At 55.8% G+C, this 19,861-nt stretch overlaps 1 protein-coding gene and 1 pseudogene across 3 annotated transcripts in view; both read left to right on the top strand.

Annotated features, from left to right (window-relative positions):
• Positions 1-11,562, top strand: part of LOC308346366 (syntaxin-6-like) — a 29,623-nt pseudogene extending 18,061 nt beyond the window's left edge. Inside the window, exon 4 of the transcript in view lies at positions 11,323-11,562. The product of the transcript in view is annotated as a syntaxin-6-like (transcript). The remainder of the gene's footprint in view (positions 1-11,322) is intronic.
• Positions 11,563-11,989: 427 nt separating this feature from the next.
• XIRP1 (xin actin binding repeat containing 1) lies at positions 11,990-18,204 on the top strand (the record flags this gene model as incomplete). 2 transcript variants are annotated; one of them, XM_080812987.1, is made up of 2 exons in its annotated part: positions 11,990-15,358; positions 15,786-18,202. In XM_080812987.1, the coding sequence occupies 2 exons, from the start codon at positions 11,990-11,992 to the stop codon at positions 15,792-15,794; spliced, it is 3,378 nt and encodes a 1,125-aa protein (XP_080669113.1). In that variant the 3' UTR covers positions 15,795-18,202. The 2 variants fall into 2 exon arrangements, with proteins under 2 accessions (XP_080669113.1, XP_080669112.1); XM_080812986.1 differs by having other exon boundaries at positions 11,990-18,204.
• Positions 18,205-19,861: the final 1,657 nt, after the last annotated feature.

Genomic DNA, 19,861 nt, shown 5'->3' on the forward strand with positions numbered 1-19,861 from the left:
GTAGGTGAAAAGATGGCATCAGCACCTGTCTTGGGGTCATGTAACCCTGATCAGGGAATGGCCTACCTGTGGATGGTGTCTGTTTGCCCAGTGCACCCACAGGGTAGTCCACATGAGGAACAGCCAACATATGGGCTTCTGACCCTCCCAGAGGGCGCCACCAACACTTTCCCTGCCCTCTTTGTCTCTCCTCCCTCTTCTTCCTGCACCCTGAGTCTGGAGTAACAGCAGATGGGTAAAGGGTAAAGAGAACAGAGTTTGGAGAGGAAAGAGTGAGATAACCCGGCTACCCTTCCCTTCCCTACCGGGTTTCCAAGCTAAACCGGGGCAGCCTTCTTCCATCATCCCACCCTGCTCACCTCCCCTGCCTGCCCAGCTTGCCCTTTGTGTTCTGACCCCTCCAGAGTCCAAGTTCAGGGGATGGCACAGGGAGAGAGATCCCAGGACTTGTACTTTCCTGAAGCACTGATTCCTGAGCTTGGCTCAGGAGGCCCGCTCTTTCTATCATGGGGTGTTTCGAAGGTTCTTTGAGGACCCCCCAAGCCCCATACCACCTGCAGTTACCGACATGGAGGACGCTCCTGATAATTCCCATTTAGCCACTGGACCTAGAAGTCTACCCCTACAGATATTCTCTCTTTGGGGTTCCCATTGGGCCCCTTGGAGAGGTCTCTCTCCATCTCAGTGTACCTAGGACCCTGGTATTTTCTACTCAGTTTAGTCTCTTTTCTAGGTCCACCCACTGGACAGCGTACTGTTCTGCCCAGGCCCACGTATCAAGGCCTGGGAGCGGCCATAGAGAGGGGAGTTTATGATGCCATGTGGACCAGCAGTCTGGGGTCTCCTCACATACACACAGGTCCCTCACAGTGTAGGACAGAACAGGGACAGGAGGAGGACAAGCTCCATGTATACTCCTGCTTCTGGTGTAAATGTTCGGGGAGGGGAGGGAGCAGAGGAGGTGTCCCCAGCAGCTCAGCAGAGAGAACAACGTGTACTGAGATCCTGAAATGGGAGTAAGCTTGATGCATCCTGAGGGCCGGAAAAAGAGGGAAGAAGAGAGTGCTGCAAGGTGGGGCCGGGACACAGCTGGGGCTGCTGCTTCGCTAAGAGTCTTGGGAGCCCTGGCACACTTTGGTCTCATCCCAGAGGTGGGACACGGTGGCCTGGGCTGCAGCAAGGACTCTGGAGGTGGTGTGAGTTGGGAGGCTTATGGGCCAGGTCACCCCAGGGGCTGCCCTGGATGTTCTCAATAGACACTTTCTCATGGGAGGTTCACAGTGACTCAGGAAAGGAAGGTTAACCATTTGGTTACTATACCTGGAGACAAGGTAAAAAGGGGAGGTGCCTGGAACCAGGTAACCTTGTCATGGCTTCAAGTTTAGCCAGCAAATTATAGTGCTTTGTTCACACTGTCACCCCAGCTGGACAGCAAACGTCATAATAGCAGAGATCGTGCCTGTCCTCTTTATCCTCTATCTCCAGCTCCTAGCAAAGAGCCCAACAGGCTCGTAAGTATGAATTTAATGACTTGATTCTATCTATTGCTGCATAACAAACTACTTCAAGTTTTAAGTGGCTTAAAACAATAGCAATCATCTTACCCACAGTTCCACAATCAGAGACAGCTCGTCTCTGCTCACCATGGCGTCACCTGGGACAACTCGCCTGGAAACTGGAAAACCCACTTTAAGCCGGCTTCCTCTCGTGGCTGGCAACTATGCTGACTGTCAGGTGGAATTAGCAGGGCCAGGGGCTGGGGCCCTTGGTTCATCTCTATGTAATCTCTTCACAGACTGCTTGTGCTTCTTCACGGCGCAGTGACTGGGTTCCACTGTCCCCAGAGAAGAAGCTAGAAGCTGTGTTGCTTTTTATGGCCCAACCTCAGAAGTCATAAAATGCCCCTCCACCAGTCACAACCCTGCCTGGATGCAAGAGGATGGCGATATAGACTACTTTCTGTCTGTTGGAAGAGTGTCAAAGTCACATTCTAAGGGAGATGGGATGGGATGGGAGATACTGGAGGGGCCATCTTTAGAAAATTCGTTCAGTCTGTCCCATGAACAAGCAAGGCACTGCTTGGTTCAAGGAGGAAGGGACATCTGTCATGTTCTACAAAGGTTCCCCTGGAACTCGGAGAAGATAAAGTTTTGAAGTTTAGAGAGTTAATTGACAGTTATGATGATAATTCACTTGCTTGTTGTATCGGCCTCTAACCAAAATGTAGGCTCCATGAGGACATAGAGAGAGAGAGAGAGAGAGAGAGAGAGATCTATATGTAAAATCTTCAGTGCTTAGCCCAGAGCTCAGCACACAGTAGCTGTGCAAAGCATTCTTTTTTTTATTATTATTATTTAAATTCAATGGGGGGCACCTGGGTGGCTCAGTGGGTTAAGCTTCTGCCTTCGGCTCAGGTCATGATCTCAGGGTCCTGGGATTGAACCCTGCATCAGGCTCTCTGCTCAGCAGGAAGCCTGCTTCCCCCTCCTCTCTCTCTCTGCCTGCCTCTCTGTCTACTTGTGATATCTCTCTCTCTCTCTCTCTCTCTCTGTCAAATAAATAAATAAAGTCTTTAAAAAAAAGAAAAGGAGGGCACTTGTGATGAGCACTAGGTGTTATACACAAGTGACAAATCACTGAACACTGTACCAAAAACTAATGGCTAACTGAACTTAATAAAAAAATGAAAAAATTCAATTAGCCCACATATAGTACATCATTAGTTTTTGATGATGTGCTCAGTGATTCATTAGCTGAGTAACACCCAGGGTTCATCAGGTGCTGATGAATAAATGAAATGTTAAGACGCAGTCTTGGTTGCAGTCTTGGTCCAGAGAGGTTAAGTGTCCCTCGAGGACATGCTGCCACCTTCTGGGCACTGGGGGCCTAACCAGCCATTTCCAACACCGCTTGCCCACCTGCTTTTGGAACTGGGCATCTCTCTTGCCAGGAGTGCTTTCCTGACCCTGATTTCGTTTTCACCAGAGCCCTGACTCCTATATTGGTTCCCACTAGACCGGTGAGAACTTTGAGGACCGGAGGAGTTATTTACCAGAAGCGTCTCTCCCGGGTGCCCCCACATGCTCAGCCCAAGCCGTCCGCAGCCCTCCACAGCCTGGAGGTCCCTCTCGGGTAAAGTCCTCAAGGGCATTCTTGGTGAACCTGGCAGCCCCTTCCTGCTCTTTACTCTGTGGAGCACTGGACACTGTCGCTCCCCTCCCTCCTTGAAATGCCTTCCTCCTTCAGCATCTTCCAAGACCAGCTCCCCTCCTGGTTTTTCTCCTGCCTCCCTGGCTGCCACTTCCTTCTGCGGCTTCGCTACAGTCCACCTTCACCCACATCTGCCCCTGAGCCTGCCCCTCTCCACAGACCTCTGGGAGAACGCGGCCCCCTCTGCACACGTATGGCTGCTGGGTCCCTGTCCCTAGTCCAGAGGTCCAAATCCCATTATCTGGCCCCTGAAGATGGCTCTACCTACCTCACCCACATCTGGTTCAAAGACAGCCTGTCACCCCCTCCCCGCCAGCCACCCTGCTCTCCACCTCACTCCCGGTGCCCACCCACTGCCCCAAGCCAGACAGCTGGGGACGGCCTCTGAAGGGCCCTCTCCTCACCGCCGAGTACACTGACCAGCTTTCTGCCTGCTGCCTCAAACAATTCACCCGGCACTCAGGCACCCTACAGCTCTTTTACTTGGATTTTGTCTGTTCTACCTCCTGAGAATCCCGCCGGCTCAAGGGACGGGAATCTTGGAGGACCATCTTTAGAATTCTGCCAGCTACATCCCACAAAGACCTGCTCGAATTAATCTGCAGTGTGGGGAGTGCGGAAATGGATAAAACTTCACCCCATGACCTCTGGGACTCCCGTATCAACCCATCTCCCTCCTCACCCTGGGCTCAGTCAGATTTTCCCACTTCCCTGCCTATACTTAGGCCGTACCTTCCACCTAAATGTTGTTCCCTACTAACTTCATCAGCTCAGGCCGCCAGAACAAAATTCCACAGACTGAGTGGCTGAAAAAACAGAAATTAATTTTCTCACAGTGCTGGAGGCTGAAGTCCATGATTAAGGTACTGGCCGGTTTGCTTTCTTTTGAGGCCTCTCTCCCTGTGTCCTCACATGGCCTTTCCTCTGTGCACACACATCCCTGGTGTCTCTTTCTCTTGTTACAAAGGACATTAGTCCTGTGGGGTTAGGACCCTACTCTTTTGGCCTCATTTTACCTTAATTACTTCTTTAAAGGCCTTCTCTCCAAATACAATTACATTCTGAGGTCTGGGAGTTAAGGCTTCAACATATGAATCTGAGGGGCACCTGGCCGGCTCAGTCAGTTAAGTGTCTGCCTTTGGCTTAGGCCATGATCTCAGGGTCTTGGGACTGAGCCCCATGTCAGGCTCTCTGCTCAGCAGGAAATCGCTTTTCCCTCTGTCCTTCCCCCCATTTGCTCTCTTTCTCAAATAAATAAATAAATAAATTATATATATATATATATATATATATATATATATATATATGTATTCGAGAGGGACACAATTCAGCCCCTAATACCCACCATCTCTTATCAAGTGCCTCCTCATCTGGGGGACTCAGCTCACAGGCTACCTCCTCCATGAAACCACACCGGGGGACCCAATTTGGAGTTTGCTTTCCCCTCCTTGAGCCCCTCAGTGCCACGCTGGTACCTCTGTCCACGCTGGTACCAGGTCCAGTTCCCATGGAGCTGTGGGCTCCCAGGACAGGCTCTACTGCTGACAAGCTGTCATGTCCTGGGAATTGTCCAGCATAGAACCTGACCCAGTATCGGTACTGGTATTGTCCAGCATAGAACCTGACCCAGCACTGGTAAGTATTGGAGAAGGAAGGGAGGAGGAGAAATTCACCAGCAGGATGCTAACAGGGTCAAAGGGCAGGGCCCCTGTCCCAGGAAGCTGCCAATGGCACCCCTCCCTGGCTGCAAGTGCTCTGGGGTCCCCAGAATGTGTGCAGGACTGACAACAATTCTTCAAGCTCAAGGATTAAGAGGCAACCGCCTCCAGGCTTCCTTCTGTTGTCAGGCAGGGCTGGGCACCTTGGTGGTGGCCATGTCTATAGTGAGACCCAGGTTTGTCTTGTCCCCCTCACATCCCTCCTCACAAAGTACCCCCAGGGGCTAGACCACCCTGACCTCCGGGACAGGGCACCTGAGTTCTAGTCCTTGCTGAGCCTGTCACCCATATGTTGACCTGACTTCTCCAAGCCTTCATTTCTTGACCTGTAAAATGGGCACACACATATTGGTCCCCGCCCCGCCCCATACCCCCCTCACTCCACTTCAGGGAACAGTCCCTGTACAGACTCACAGATTCCCACCTCGAACCCTTGTATCTCTCTGTCTGAGGGGCGGGCCGGAAGGATAGGAGAGCCCGGGGCTTCCTTCCGGGCGGGGGTGAGGATGAGTGGGTGAACACCCCATCCTCCTTGCCCTGGTGACACACATTCTGCACCAGCTGGCAGAGGCCCCCCAGTGGGACCAAGCTCTGGCCATCCACAGTAGTAACCCACTTTCCTCCCGCCCCCAGCTCACTTTACTCCCTCAGCACATTCCTCCCCTCCCCATGAAGTCACTTGCTCCCAAATGCTCCGGGGCCGGGTTGGGGGGGGGGGGTCGACTCTTGGAAGATCCTGAGCTACAGCAGAGAACTGAAAGACGTTCAGAGGGCATATAAATAGGAAGAGACAGGCTGGCGATTTGATCCCAGCAGTCTGACGCCAGATCCCACGCTCCACCGCCTCCCACATGGTAGCCACGTTCCTCTAGTAGGAGGGTGGAGACACCCCCTCTCCCTGCCAGTGTGCCCATCCTCCAAGCTGCCCCCAGAGCAGAAAATCCCTGTTCCGGGTTCAGATGGTTTTATCAAGAGGCTGAGCAGACCTGTCTCCCGCGGGCCTGGAAGAGACCCAGCCTGGCCTGCTCAGAGCTGTCCCTTGGCACCAATGTCTGCTTCCCAACTACACGGAAGCCAGCACTGCCGGCCAGAGCCTTGAAGGGCACTTGTCTTCAGACCAAGAGGACACACTGGGTCTGGGACCTGGAGAAGCTGGGGTTGGCAGGGATCCAGGAAAAACTTAATGAGTTTAAGTTTAAGTTTAAGTTTAAGTTTAAGTTAAGCTCATTTATTGAGCTTGTAGTGTGCCAGACCCTACTCTAAATGCACCCTGTGTGTGTGTGTGTTTGTGTGTGTGTGTGTGTGTGAGGGGGAGAGAGAGAGAGAAAGAGAAAAATGTATACTCTCCACAGCAACCCTTTGAGGTATGCACAATTATCGTCCCCATCTTATAGATGAGGAAACTGAGGAATAGAAGGGGTCAGGAACTTGCCAAGGTCACACAGCTAGTGAGTGTCACAGGTAGGATTCTCACTCAGGCAGTCGGCCCCTAATCATCCCTGGATCCTGTCTCTCCTGAAGACAGTGAGTCTGCCACCAGCTCCTAACTGCACTCTGCCATCTCGTGCCGGCTTAGCGGGGAGACCATGAACTTCTGACCAACCCCCAGCTTTGGCGGAGCCCCATGTGGAGGGAGGGGCTGACCAGGGAAGGCGCCCTCAAGACTGAGGAGCAGTGGGCTCCAGAAGGTGGGTCTGGCGTCCCCTGGAAACCACCACCCCTCCCCCAAGGCCCCTCTGCCTTTGGACAAAGTTCCATTAATCAGCACAGCCATTCAACCTCAGTGTGTTTATTCCCAGCCTCATTCCCAAGATGATCTGAGGGAGCTGAAAGAGAGAGATGTGCAATGTCTCCACCAAAGCTACTCTGATAAAGGCGCCTGGGTGGCTCAGTTCATTAAGTGTCTGCTTCCGGCTCAGGTCATGATCTCGGAGTCCTAGGACTGGGATCCACGCTGAGCAGAATCCCTCTCCCTCTGCCTCTCACCCAGCTCATGCATACTCTCTCTGTCAAATAAGTAAAATCTTTTTTTTTTTTTTAAGATTTATTTATTCATTTGAAACAGAGAGAGAGAGAGAGAGATCACAAGTAGGCAGAGAGGCAGGCAGAGAGAGAGAGGGAGAAGCAGATTCCCTGCTGAGCAGAGAGCCCAACATGGGGCTCGATCCCAGGACCCTGAGATCATGACCTGAGCTGAAGGCAGAGGCTTAACCCACTGAGCCACCCAGGTGTCCCTATAAAATCTTTTTTTTAAAAGATGCTCTGATAGGGGCGCCTGGGTGGCTCAATGAGTTAAAGCCTCTGCCTTCGGCTGGGGTCGTGATCTCAGGGTCCTGGGATCGAGCCCCACATGGGTCTCCCTGCTCAGCAGGGAGCCTGCTTTCCTTCCTCTCTCTCTGCCTGCCTCTCTCCTTACTTGTGATCTCTGTCTAATAAATTAAAAAAAAAAAAAAAGATGCTCTGGTAAACCATGCCTCAGTGGCCTTGTAATTGACACCTTCATGATGTGGCACCATTGGATCACTACACTTGGGATGACTCATTCTGCTTTTCTTCAGTTTTCCAGCTTTAAAACTGAAAGTCCTTTATTCTGGGAACCCCTCGGACAGGCAGCAGTTGGTCATCCTCATTAAACAGGCTGCAGCCCGTAAAGCCCACTTGCTAGACTAGGAATGTAGCTGGCTCGGAGCTTCCTGAGCTCCTTTCAGTGTTGATCGCATTAGCAGTGGAATAGAACTTTCCACGGGATGTGTCCAGCATGGTAGTTACTAGGCATATGACTCTACAGAGCACTCAAAATGTGGCTAGTGTGATGGAGAACTGGATTTTTAATTTTAATGCATTTCACTCAATTTAAACGTAAATCAGCACCTGCCGCTAGCCTGTGACAATATTGAAAAGGAAAGTTGTATTAGATAAGAACAAAGGAGATGATGAGAAAAAGCCTGGGGAGCAGGTAGGGGGATGGAAAAGGACGGGGGAAGCCAAAAGCGCGAGTGGATGCAGGAGAAGGGGTCCCTAGACGCCCCTCTGTCTGGCTCCACGTGAGTGCAGCATGACTCATGCTGACTCAGTGGAAAAAGCGAGTAGTGCCCGGTATCACCGCCAGGCACCAGAAGGCATCCGGATGTCAGAAGGAGACCCTGCGCTGCCAGGTCACAGAATGCACCTGCACAGCCTTAGACCCAGCACCTGGGCAAAACGCCCCCTTCCTGAGTGTTCTGGATGGTTTCCTGATGCCCCTCACCCTTCCTGGTTGGAACGCCAGAACCTCTGGACCCTGCTGGCACTTTGGGTTCTGGGAAGCAAAGAAGGGGGAGGCATGACCCCCCGCAGTTGTCTGTGACTGGGAAGCTGATGACTCCAGAGTCAGAAATAACACCACAGTCAGCTCGCCATGTGCCACCCCACCCTCCCCCCCCCCATTCCCAGAAAGCCTGGGCCCTGAGTCAGAGGGAAGAGTCCAAAAGTAAACAAGGTCCCAGATCATTGGCTATGAAAACCACAGAACCATTCTGTGGAATTCTTTGATAAGTCGAGGACCTAGTAAAGAGTTGAAGCCTGGAAATTCAGATGTCTTTCCATTAGTCCAGTTGCACTCCGGATTGTGTAGCTCAGTGGATGGGGCACAAAGAGTTAGGACAAGAGAGGGGAATGCTTAGTGCAGAGGGAATGGGGGAGAAGGAGCGCTGGGCTTACCCTCAGAAGTGTCCAGGCCAGGAGCAGAGGAGAGGACCCAGGCCTGCCCTCAGGGGGCCTCCAGTCCCCTGGCACAGTGAACACACACATCAGGAATAGTCAGAGACCAGTGCAGAGCAGAGAGGGGGGCCATGTGGGACAAGGGGGTAGGGCTGTCTAGGTGTCAGATGCCCCTCTTGATTCATTCCCTCAAAATAGTCTGGGACACCTGCACCCCACACTATGGCTGAGTCACTGACCCCAGTCCTCTGATGAGACTTGAATGAATGAAGCTGTCCCTACTCCTCTTCCCCTCGCAGCAGAAAGGACATGTAACTGATTCCCTGGGATGGAAGGGGAACTTCCCCAAGCCCTAAAAATAACTGAGCCACTTCATACTCTGAACTTAGCCTCTCCCACCCGCCCCCACCTGGCCCACCCCCTAGCCAGCAAGATAAAGGCAGCTGCTAGGCTGGCAGAGGACAGAGACCCGAGCCAGGGCAGCAAGAAGGCGTCTAACAAGGCCAGCAGAGCAGGACCAGCCCTGAACAAGAAGCCGAAGAGATCATTAGATCACACCTGCCACAGACCTGAGCATCCCCTCAGCCAAGCGGGACCTTCAGGTGAGTGACCTGGCCTTTTGTCTTTCCACAGCAGGCTGGATCTCTGGGCTGGGGTCCCCTGTGGGCAATGTGGGATGGCTCACAGAGGAGTGTAGATCACAGTCAGCTCTGGGTGGAGGAAGGAGGTGAGTGGGGGGTGGGGGTCCCTGATGTAAAAAGTCCATGAGGAAGTTAAAGGAGCATTTGCATGAGCTCCCTGGGAGCTCTCAGAGTGGTTGCCACAGACCTGAGTCCCACGGAAGACACAGGTTCTTACCAGTCTGGCTTTCAGGAGAAGGTGGCCTGGAGCTGCCATTTCTAAAATACAGGTATGGAGCTCCCCAGGCTTCAGGGATTCCTCTCAGGGAAGCCCCAGGTAGGCCCAATGTCCAAAAGAAAGAGAGACACAAGAGAGATCAGAGGACATGGGGGCTGGAAGGTAGGACATAGGCCTGACTCAGCATTGCTAGGACAAACCCCATGTCTAGCTGTTGTGGGCAAAAGTCTTGGCATATCTGGCACCAGGAATATCTCCCCAGGGCTGGCCTCTGAGCCCACCTCCCCACGTATCAATGCTCAGGGCCTGAGGTGCAGGGCAGACTTTGCCCCAGACCATAGTCTTACCCAGTGGGAAAGCCCTTGGGGCAAATCTGGGGACATGAGGAGGGGAGACCGGATCTGAATCTGCCCAGATGTAGAGACCTGTGCAGACTGAACCAAGGAGCACCAGACATGGCGGCAAAGGTGCGGTCGCCCTGAGAGGTTGGCTCAGTCCTGGATAGGCCAAGCTCCGGCGCACTTCTTGGGGTTCAGGCCCAACCCTAAGTGTGGTGGTCCCAATTCTGATTCTACCCACACCCCACCCCTGTTCCTGTCCCGTAGAACTGAAGCCCCAGGAGTTTGGGGCCAGGCAGGTACAAGGGTGGAAGGGCCAGAGGGCAGAAAACCTGCTTCAGGTCTTGCTATTACCTTTCAGAGCCTCCCAGAACAGCTCCTTCTCTGTCTTTGGGCCTCTGTTTCCCTGTCGAAACAATGAGGGGTTAGGTTCCTTGACCTATGAGGGTCCACAGTTCTGACATCCCTGGATTCCGTGATGCTAACAATTCGTAACCACAGCAGGGATTCTAGAGATTCCTGGGTTCAGTGGTGGGGTGGAGCTCATGGTCCACACATGCCATCTGCTCAGGCCACATGGTCGTGACAGGACTGGGAGTCACGGTTTGCCTTTGTTCCCATCAGAACTCAGAGATGAAAGGAACCACATAGAGTGTGTGAGGAGACTCAGGTTGCGGGCTTCAGAGTTCTCCCCACATCGGGTCTCTGAAGTCTGCTGGGCAGACTGGATGGCTATCTCAGAAGGGGGGGTCAAAGGACAAAGGAGATAAGTTGGGTGAGGGAGCCCAGGGTCCCAGTGGCTGAGCCTGGGCCTCCCTCCTGAGCCCAGGGCCGCTGGGCCGAGGCCAGGACAGCAGCTATATTTAGCATGAGTGTGGAGCAGAGCAGTGGGTCAGGGGCAGTGGGGCAGGGATGGGGGTGGGAGACGTGCTTCCCATTCCTTCCCTGCTGGCCTCTGGGGACTGTCAGTCCACCTGTCACAAGACAGATAAGACACAGAGGACGGACAGCAGAGGAGGGCTTGAGGGGCGGAAGGCCAAGGCGAGGGAGTGGGGGAGCTGGGGGGAGGCAGCACCCTTGATGGAAGCTGACTGACGTGAAGAGGGGGAAAGAGAAGTACAGAAGTTGGGGCCTGGTGGCCTACAGCGGGGGAAGACTCTCCAAGAGGCAGGGCAAAGAGGTCTCTGCAGGAAGCCTTCTTGTCCAGTGCCTTCCCTCCCTGTGGGTGTCTCCTTCACACGTGGGGTGGGTGCTGGAGAACAGAGGGGCCAATAAGAAAGCTTTGTGCCCCTTTCCCTCTTATTTCTTGGGAGCAGGGCCCCAAATCGGGTCTAGGAATCCCGAGCCACCACTGCCTGCCACTCATTCACCTGATTCTTTCCATGCCTGTTTCCTTGTCTTTCATTGTGAGTGGCTGGACTAGAAGGCCCTTGAGAGCCCCCTGGCTCCCACCTTCTGAATCTTGGGGTAATGCACCAAAAACCCCACCTGACACTCAGAATCTGGCTCCGTGGAACCCTAAGACAGCCGGCGAACAACCACCCCTCACAGAGCCTCAGCTGCTTCTGCTGCAGCAGAGGCCACCAGCCCCTGCTAAACCCTCTGGGGCCAGAAGGCTGGAGAGCCAGTCAGGAGGCAAGACCTTAGAGGCTGGGCAGGACTCCCGGCAAAGTGGCAAGTGCGCCCTCTGGTGCATTGAAAGGGAATTTCTTCTCCATGGGAAGCAGTCCTCAGCTTAGGGACCCGCCTCTCCCTGACTGGGAACCCCTCAGTCAGGATTCACCTGGGAGTTCACGAGGGGAAACTGACCTTGGTAAAGGAAGGTGAGGATGGAACTTGTCCAGTTTGCCTATTGGAGGTTTCGGCATCCCTTGTAGGGCTAAAGGACAAACTTCACGGCCACTAGTGCCTTGCCTGCTCCCTAGCAACCCAAGTAATTCTGGGGAAGCAGGACCCACCTTGATGGGTGGCTCCATATGCCCTAAGTTCAAGACTTGTCACATAGCAACCATGCAGGGGACAGGGTGATAGCCAGGTGAGGTCTGGAGAGGGAGGGTGTCTCTCAACAAAAATTGCCGTCGGATGACTCTGCCCTAAGGCTCTGCCTGCTGTCATTTCTCCCAGCTACCAGCTCCATCCTCATCTCTGCCCCTTCGCCTCCGAAGGATGGCCAAAGCCCAGACGCAGGCAGCCCCCATGCTGACCATTCCGATGGCCACCGCAGAGGACCTGCCTCTCCCTCCACCCTCAGCCCGGGAGGACCTGCCCCCACCCCCGCCCAAGGAGTCCTTCTCCAAGTTCCACCAGCAGAGACAAGCCAGCGAGCTCCGCCGCCTCTACAAGCACATCCACCCTGAGCTCCGCAAGAATCTGGCCGAGGCCGTGGCTGAAGACCTGGCTGATGTCCTGGATTCCGAGGAGCCCACAGAGGGTGACGTCCAGTGCATGCGCTGGATCTTTGAGAACTGGCGGCTAGATGCCATTGGGGAGCGCGAGCGGCCTCCTGCCAGGGAGCCTGTGCCTGGCGGTGATGTCCAGGCTACCTCCCGCAAGTTTGAGGAAGGTTCTTTTGCCAACAGCACGGACCAGGAGCCAGCCGGACCTCCACCATCCAGAGGGGATGTTCGTGCAGCCCGCCGGCTGTTTGAGACAAAGCCACTGGATGAGCTGACTGGCGGGGCTGAGGCACCGGAGGCTACAGCAAGGGAGCCTGAGGCCAGCGGGGATGTCCAGGGCACCAGGATGCTCTTTGAGACACGGCCACTGGACCGCCTGGGCTCCCGCCCCTCCATCCAGGAGCAGAGCCCCTTGGAGCTGCGCTCAGAGATCCAGGAGCTGAAGGGCGATGTGAAGAAGACAGTGAAGCTGTTCCAAACGGAGCCACTGTGTGCCATCCAGGATGCAGAGGGTGCCATCCATGAGGTCAAGGCCGCATGCCGGGAGGAAATCCAAAGCAACGCAGTGAGGTGTGCCCGCTGGCTCTTTGAAACCCAACCTCTGGATGCCATCAACAGGGACCCCAGCCAGGTGCGGGTAATCCGGGGTATCTCCCTGGAGGAGGGGGCCCGGCCTGACGTCAGTGCAACTCGCTGGATCTTTGAGACACAGCCGCTGGACGCCATCCGGGAGATCTTGGTGGACGAGAAAGACTTCCAGCCATCGCCAGACCTTGTCCCTCCTGGTCCAGATGTTCAGCAGCAGCGACATTTGTTTGAGACCCGAGCACTGGACACTCTCAAGGGGGGAGAGGAGTCTGGAGCAGAGCACCCACCCAAAGAGGAAGTAGTCCCTGGCGATGTCCGCTCTACCCTGTGGCTATTTGAGATGAAGCCCCTGGACACTCCTAGAGACAAAGTCCAAGTGGGCCACCTGCAGCGAGTGGGTCCCCGGGAGTGTGAGGGGCTCACGTCTGAACATCCACGCACTGATGGCTCCTCTGCACAGTCCCACTCTCAGAGTGCCCCCCAGAGGGATGGGGTGAAGGGGGACGTGAAGGCCTTCAAGAACCTTTTCGAGACCCTTCCCCTGGACAGCATTGGGCAGGGTGAGCCTTTGGCCCTTCGGAGTATGAACAGAGCAGAAGGAATTGATTCTATGGGGCTGTCCCAGGACACAGGGTCCCCAGTGTACGCTATGCAGGATGGCAAAGGCCACCTCCACGCCCTGACCTCTGTCAGCAGAGAGCAGATAGTTGGAGGTGATGTGCAGGGCTACCGGTGGATGTTTGAGACACAGCCCCTGGATCAACTGGGCCGAAGCCCCAGTACCGTGGATGTGGTACGGGGCATCACCCGGCAGGAAGTGGTGGCCGGAGACGTCGGCACTGCCCGGTGGCTCTTTGAGACCCAGCCCCTGGAGGTGATCCACCAGCGGGAACGGCAAGAACGCCAGGAGGAAGAAGGAAAGAGGCAGGCAGGTTCCCAGCCTGAGGCACTTCCAAAAGGCGATGTGCAGACCATCCGCTGGTTGTTTGAGACGTGCCCGATGAGTGAGTTGGCCGAGAAGCAGGGGTCAGAGGTCATAGATCCCACAGCTAAGGCCGAGGCGCGGTCCTGCACTTGGATGTTTGCGCCCCAACCCCTGGACAGGCCAGAAGGCTCCAGGGAGCAGCTCCTGCAGGTTAGCCAGATCCAGTCTGGGGAAAGACAGACAGACAGACATGTCTTCGAAACTGAGCCTCTGCAGGCCTCGGGCCGTCCCTGCGGAAGAGGGCCTGTGCGATACTGCAGCCGAGTGGAGATCCCTTCTGGGCAGGTGTCTCGGCAGAAGGAGGTTTTCCAGGCCCTGGAGGCAGGCAAGAGGGAAGACCAGGGGTCCAGGGTACTCCCCGAGCCCATCTCTGCGGGCTCTGTGCACAAGTTCACCTGGCTCTTTGAGAACTGCCCCATGGGCTCCCTGGCAGCTGAGAGCATCCAAGGGGGCAACCTCCAGGAGGAGCAGCCCGTGGGCCCCTCAGGCAACAGGGTGCCAGAGAGGCAGGAGACCGCAGCGGAGGGGACCCTGCGGACTCTGCACACTATGCCTGGCCTCCTGCACCACGGAGGCATCCTCATGGAGGCCCGAGGCCTGGGGGAGCTCTGCCTTGCCAAGTATGTGCTGCCAGGCCCGGGGCAGGGGGGACCCCACATACGGAAGGAGGAGTTGGTGTCTGGCGAGCTTCCCAGGATTGTCCGCCAGGTGCTGCGCCGGCCAGATGTGGACCCACAGGGGCTGCTGGTTCAGGAGGACCCGGTGGGCCAGCTCCACCTTAAGCCACTGAAGCTGCCAGCTCCGGGCAGCAGCGGGAACCTCGAAGACATGGACCCTGAGTTCCAACAGGTGCTGGCTTGTGGCCTGGGGACCTCAGTAGCACGGACTGGGCTGGTGATGCAGGAGACAGAGCAGGGCCTGGTCTCGCTGACTGCCTACTCCCTGCAGCCCCGGCTGACCAGCAGGGCCCCTGAAAGGGGCAGTGTGCAGCTGCTGGCCAGCTGCATAGACAAAGGAGACCTGAGTGGCCTGCACAGTCTGCGGTGGGAGCCACCAGCTGATTCAAGTCCAGTGCCAGCCAGCGAGGGGCCCCAGAAACTGCCCGCAATGGAGAACATCATCCATGTTCCCCCACTGGACCCCAGCATGGGGATCGGGCACCTGAGAGGCCCAGGGGGCACCCCCCACCTCCCACAGGCCATTGGAAAGGCAGTGCCTCTGGCTGGGCAAGAAAGGCAGAAAGAGAGCTGCACTGGGCAGAAAGGGATAGCAGCTTTGGGAAAGTCTGAAGGCGCCACAGCGACACCCATGGGGCCTGGGGCCCCAGACCTCCAGGCTGCCATGCAAAATCTGTGGATGGCAACAGTGGAGGCCCAAAGCCTAAGCCAGCAAGTTCTCAATAAGAACAAGCAAGACTCTGCCCCTGGAGCCACCTCAGCACCCCCGGAGCCACCACGGCGCCCTGATGGTCCCCTGCAAGCATCGGCCGTGGTCACCGTGGCTGCCCAGAGCAACACTAGGCCTGTGGCTGGAGGTGACCCCAGGACCCCAGCATACCCCAGAAAGGTCAGTGGGGAACAGAAAGCACTGCCCAGAGGGCTGCCTGAGGGGTGGGTGACTACTGAGGATGGCATCTACACTGCTCACCCTGTGAGGACCTTTGAGCCCCCTGGGGGTGTCCAGCCTTCTGAAAGAGAGCCCCCACAGCGGGGCAGGGACACTGCCCTCTCGGCCCAGGCTCCCACCCCACTCCAGGAAGGCCCAGGTCAGAGACTGAGGCCTGGGTGGGAGGAGCCTGGGGGCTGCACACAGATGGGCCAGGGAGCTCCAGAGAAGGCAATGGCAAGAGTCGGGCCAGGAGGCCTCCAAGCTGCAGAGAACCCCCTGAAGGTTGCCTCTTCAGCCCACCACACTCTGGCCTCTGAGCCTCGGCCTGCAGGTGCCCATATGCACTCCCATAATGCCTCTGTTCCTCCTCCTCCTCTTCTCCCAGCTGCTGTGACCGGACCGGACTGCCCAGACCACACCCACCATGATGAGGACTCTATTCAACAGGACGCCGAGCCCCTGCAGGACCCTCTTCTCCACTCCCACAGCAGCCCTGCCAGCCAGAGAACCCCTGGGGGGTCACAGACAAGGACCCCAAAACTGGAGCCCAAAATGCCCCCAAGGAAGAAGCCTCAGGTGCCTCCTAAACCGGCACACCTCAGCCAGATCCCGCCGCCTCGGAGGCTGCCCACACTCTCAGCCCTCTCTCCCCACTCCTCCAAAGAGGCAGGGCAAGGAGGACACAAGCCAGGTGAGAAAGATGTTACCACCCTTCGGCCAGCCAACGTCCCCACCACTGCAGGCCAGAGATGCAGAACTCTGGCTGGAAGCCCCCATGAACAGAGCCAGCCCAGCCCCCAACATGGCCCCAGCACCAGGGCTTCTGGACTCACCAAGAGCCAGGCTGCAGGCAGCAGTGCCCAAAACCCTGAGCCCCTCAGGCTCTCAGCTCTCAGCACTCACCCTACCTCACCACAGCAGGGTCCCAGTCCCCCAGGAGAGGGGCCCACAGCAGGTTCCTGGCACGGGGCCCCTGAGAGCACTGAGATTCTGCAGGGAAGCCGGCAAGAACTCCAGGGCCTCCTGGGCCAGGTGCAAGCTCTAGAGGAGGAGGCCGCAAGCAGCGTGGACATGCAGGCGCTGAAGAGGCTCTTTGAAACTGTGCCCCAGCTGGCAGTGGCCCCTCAGGCTCCTGCCGCCCCCCACAAACCTGAGGCCTCAGTGGTGCAGGCCTTCGGGGAGCTGACGAAGGTCAGCACAGAGGTGGCCCGGCTGAGGGAACAGACTCTGGCCAGGCTGCTGGACATTGAGGAGGCTGTGCACAAGGCTCTCAGCTCCATGTCCAGCCTCCATCCTGAGACCAACACCAGGGGCCATGCCCCAGGACCACTCCAGGCCCACAGTGCCTGCAAGATTGGTGACACAGACAGAAGTAAAGCCAGACCTAACTTCTCAGGCCAGGAGGTCGGAGGGCAAACTGCAGTCAAGAACCAAACCCAAGCTGCAAGCCATTCTGAAGTCCAGAGTCAGGCCAAGGTCAGAAATCACATAGAGACCAGGGGTCAAGCAGCTTCAGTCATCTCTTCCACCAGGAGGCCAGAGACACTGAAAGAAAACCCAGGCCTCCCTGGAGTCTTGCCTTCTGACAGAGATCCATCTTGCTCCCCAACATTCATCTCCATTGAGTCAGCTGCAAGGGTGCTTCCAGAGGCTCCCAGCCCCACAGGCATCCTTGATGTCTCAGTGAAAAGCACTCACCGGACACAGGAGGTGGGCCAGGCCAGGCTCCACCAGAAAGGTCTCCAGGACAAGGCTGGAAAGGAGGAGGTCACCCAGCGCTCTGGGCAGCCCGAGCCTGCCCCTGCCTCAGCCAGCACCCTGCCCACTGGGCAGCAGAAGAGCATTCTGGAGCTGCAGACTGGACCCAGTGGCTCTCAGTGCTACAGAGCCACAAGAACGGCTACTCAGCAGTGTGAAGGGGTGGACACATGCAGGAACCCGGTCCTCTCGTCTCCCACTGTGGTCACCGAACAGGCAGAGCTGTCCAGGGGCCCAGGCCCCCACCTCGAGCTCCATGCTTCCCCCTTGCTCCGGCAGTTCCTGCACAGCCCAGCCAGGCTCAGCAGGGGCCTGGCAGAAGCCAGGATGACGCAGGCCCCCTATGGCCACTCCCAGCCCGCAGCCCAGTGAGCCCCTCTGCCTCCACCACGGCCTCCCACCGGCACTGCCCTCCGGCGCCCGAGGTGGGCGCTGACCTCCCATGCATGTGAGGCAAGGACCAAGAAGAAAGGGCATCTTCCAGGACATGTGAGCAGTTTCCCTTTCCTCAGTTCCATCAGTAAGCCCAGCTCCTGCAAAAGGCGGGGAAGAAAGGTTGGGACGAGGCCCACGCAGTAGCGCGGGCATGGGAGAAGCATGGGTGCCGGCTGCAGCTAGTGGAGGATGGAACATATACAGACACACATGCTTCTCGCACAGGCCTAGCCCACAGGCTGAGCCTAAGAGAAGCCCCCTTAGGACTGGAGGGACCCTCTCCTCTCAGCTTTTATTTCTTTTGTTATGAGTCAAAATGTTCTCAGTCACCAGCTCCTTAACTCTTGGAGATGACAGGGCCAACTGGACAGCAGGATTGGTCTCTCTTGCAATTGGCCTGAAGGCTCCAGAAGGGCCCTGCTGCAGCCCCTTCATCACTATCTCCACCATTCAGCAGGTCATTCTGGCAGCCCAAATTTCCCACGGAAAAGCTGAGAATCGGCTCATGTCCCTAAAGCCAAAGATACTACCTCCCCACCCCCACTGCCCTTCACTCTGCACCCCAAATGGAAAGGATACAGTCTGAATAAACCCAAGTTTTATTCTGTCGTCTGTGCATGTCTGACAGTTTGTGCATCTGTTCTGGAGTCTGGGCTCCCACTTTGGGGGGATGGGGGGGAAACAGCCACCACCTCTGGATGCCCCATTTTCCTGGCAAGACCAGTGTTGGAAATCTCTAAAAAGCCACCCCTTCTTCTACCACCAATGCTGGGAAACAAAGAGGCCCCACACAAGCCCCCCCATTCTCCTTGCTCCCCTCTCCCCCCTTCCCCAGCCCATACACACATTGCTACCCCTCTACCTCTGGACTCTCCCCCTGGAGGTTCTTGGACATCATCTTGGAGTGGAGTCTGACCAGAATCCTGCTCCAGAGTGGGAAAGTAGCCCAGTCAGGCCTTGGAAGGAGGGAGGGTCACACCCCAGGGGAACCCCAGTGGCGAAGATGGCTGGGCCCTCTCCCCTGCTCAGGCCAGGTGCTGCATGCAGAGTGGGGGCTCCTGGGAAGGCAAGCGCATGGAGCATGGCCTGGAAGGCCAGAATGATTTAGTGCAGGGCCCTTTACCCTCTTTCAAAAGGCACTGAGTGCCTACTGCATGCCAGGTCTATTCTAGGCAGCAGGGACACACAACAGGGACACAGTATGGGGTCACACACTCAGGGAACTGACCTTCTAGAATGAGGAGACAGAGAGACCACGAATAAACAGGAAAAAACAGATGAGGAATAAGGGTAATTCACCTGACTAGGTCACTCTTCCACTCTAGGGGAAGAGTGTTAACATACGGTGATGTGATAGTAACAGGTGATTGCCCCAGAGCACATGGCAAAGGCAAACGTCTCCAAGAGAAAAACCTCACCTGAGATCTGAAAAACAAAGAGCCAGTTATGTGAAAATCAAGGGAAGGCACATGCTAGGCAAAGAGAGAAGAGAACATGCAAAAATCCAGAGATGGGAATGAGTGCGGTTCTTCAATTTCCTGGATACCCCTCCATCTGTCTACCTTCCCCCACGCTCCCCCCACAACAAGGTTATGTGGGAGCTTGTCCACACTTTGCTTTCATTGAACAGGTAGGATCCTAGCCTACCACCACCAGCCCCGGAATCAGCCTTCTGCATGTCATGTCACAGCCCGCTCACTGCCTAATCTTCTCACACGGTGAGCTCCCCTGGGGCAGCTGGGCTCTGAACTGGAAAGAGCCACTCCCCTGTGGAAGACAGTGGTGTGGGGGAGCAATTAAGATACCGAATCTACCCACTTGGGGCTAATACCTACATCTCTCTGGGACCCTGGCCACATGTCCCCCTCCCCTGCCCTCTGGGGACTCTCACTTGGTTGCAGGGCCCAGCAGCTTACAGCATGACTGTTCTCATTGTTCTCATCTGTACAGTGGGCACGATTACAGTACCTACTCTTGTGAAGATTAAGCAAATTATTATGTGCAGAGTGCCTGGAGCTATATGCCTAGCATCCGGAACTCCAACATGTTCATTTTTTAGCGTTATTGGTAACCATTAATTTTCATATCTCTTTCTCACCTCCAGGTGGAGTTCCGGTCTTGTTCATCTCAGTACCACTGGTGCTTATCAAAATTGCCTAGAAGGCACTCCGTAAATGTCAAATAAATGAAGGCACAGATGAACGAAATGATTACGTGAATTCAGTGATTCATTCGACTAACATTTATTGAGCACCTACTTCCTGCCAC

The sequence above is a fragment of the Martes martes genome (genome assembly GCF_963455335.1).
Source record: "Martes martes genome assembly, chromosome: 1".
NCBI classification, from domain to species: domain Eukaryota; kingdom Metazoa; phylum Chordata; class Mammalia; order Carnivora; family Mustelidae; genus Martes; species Martes martes.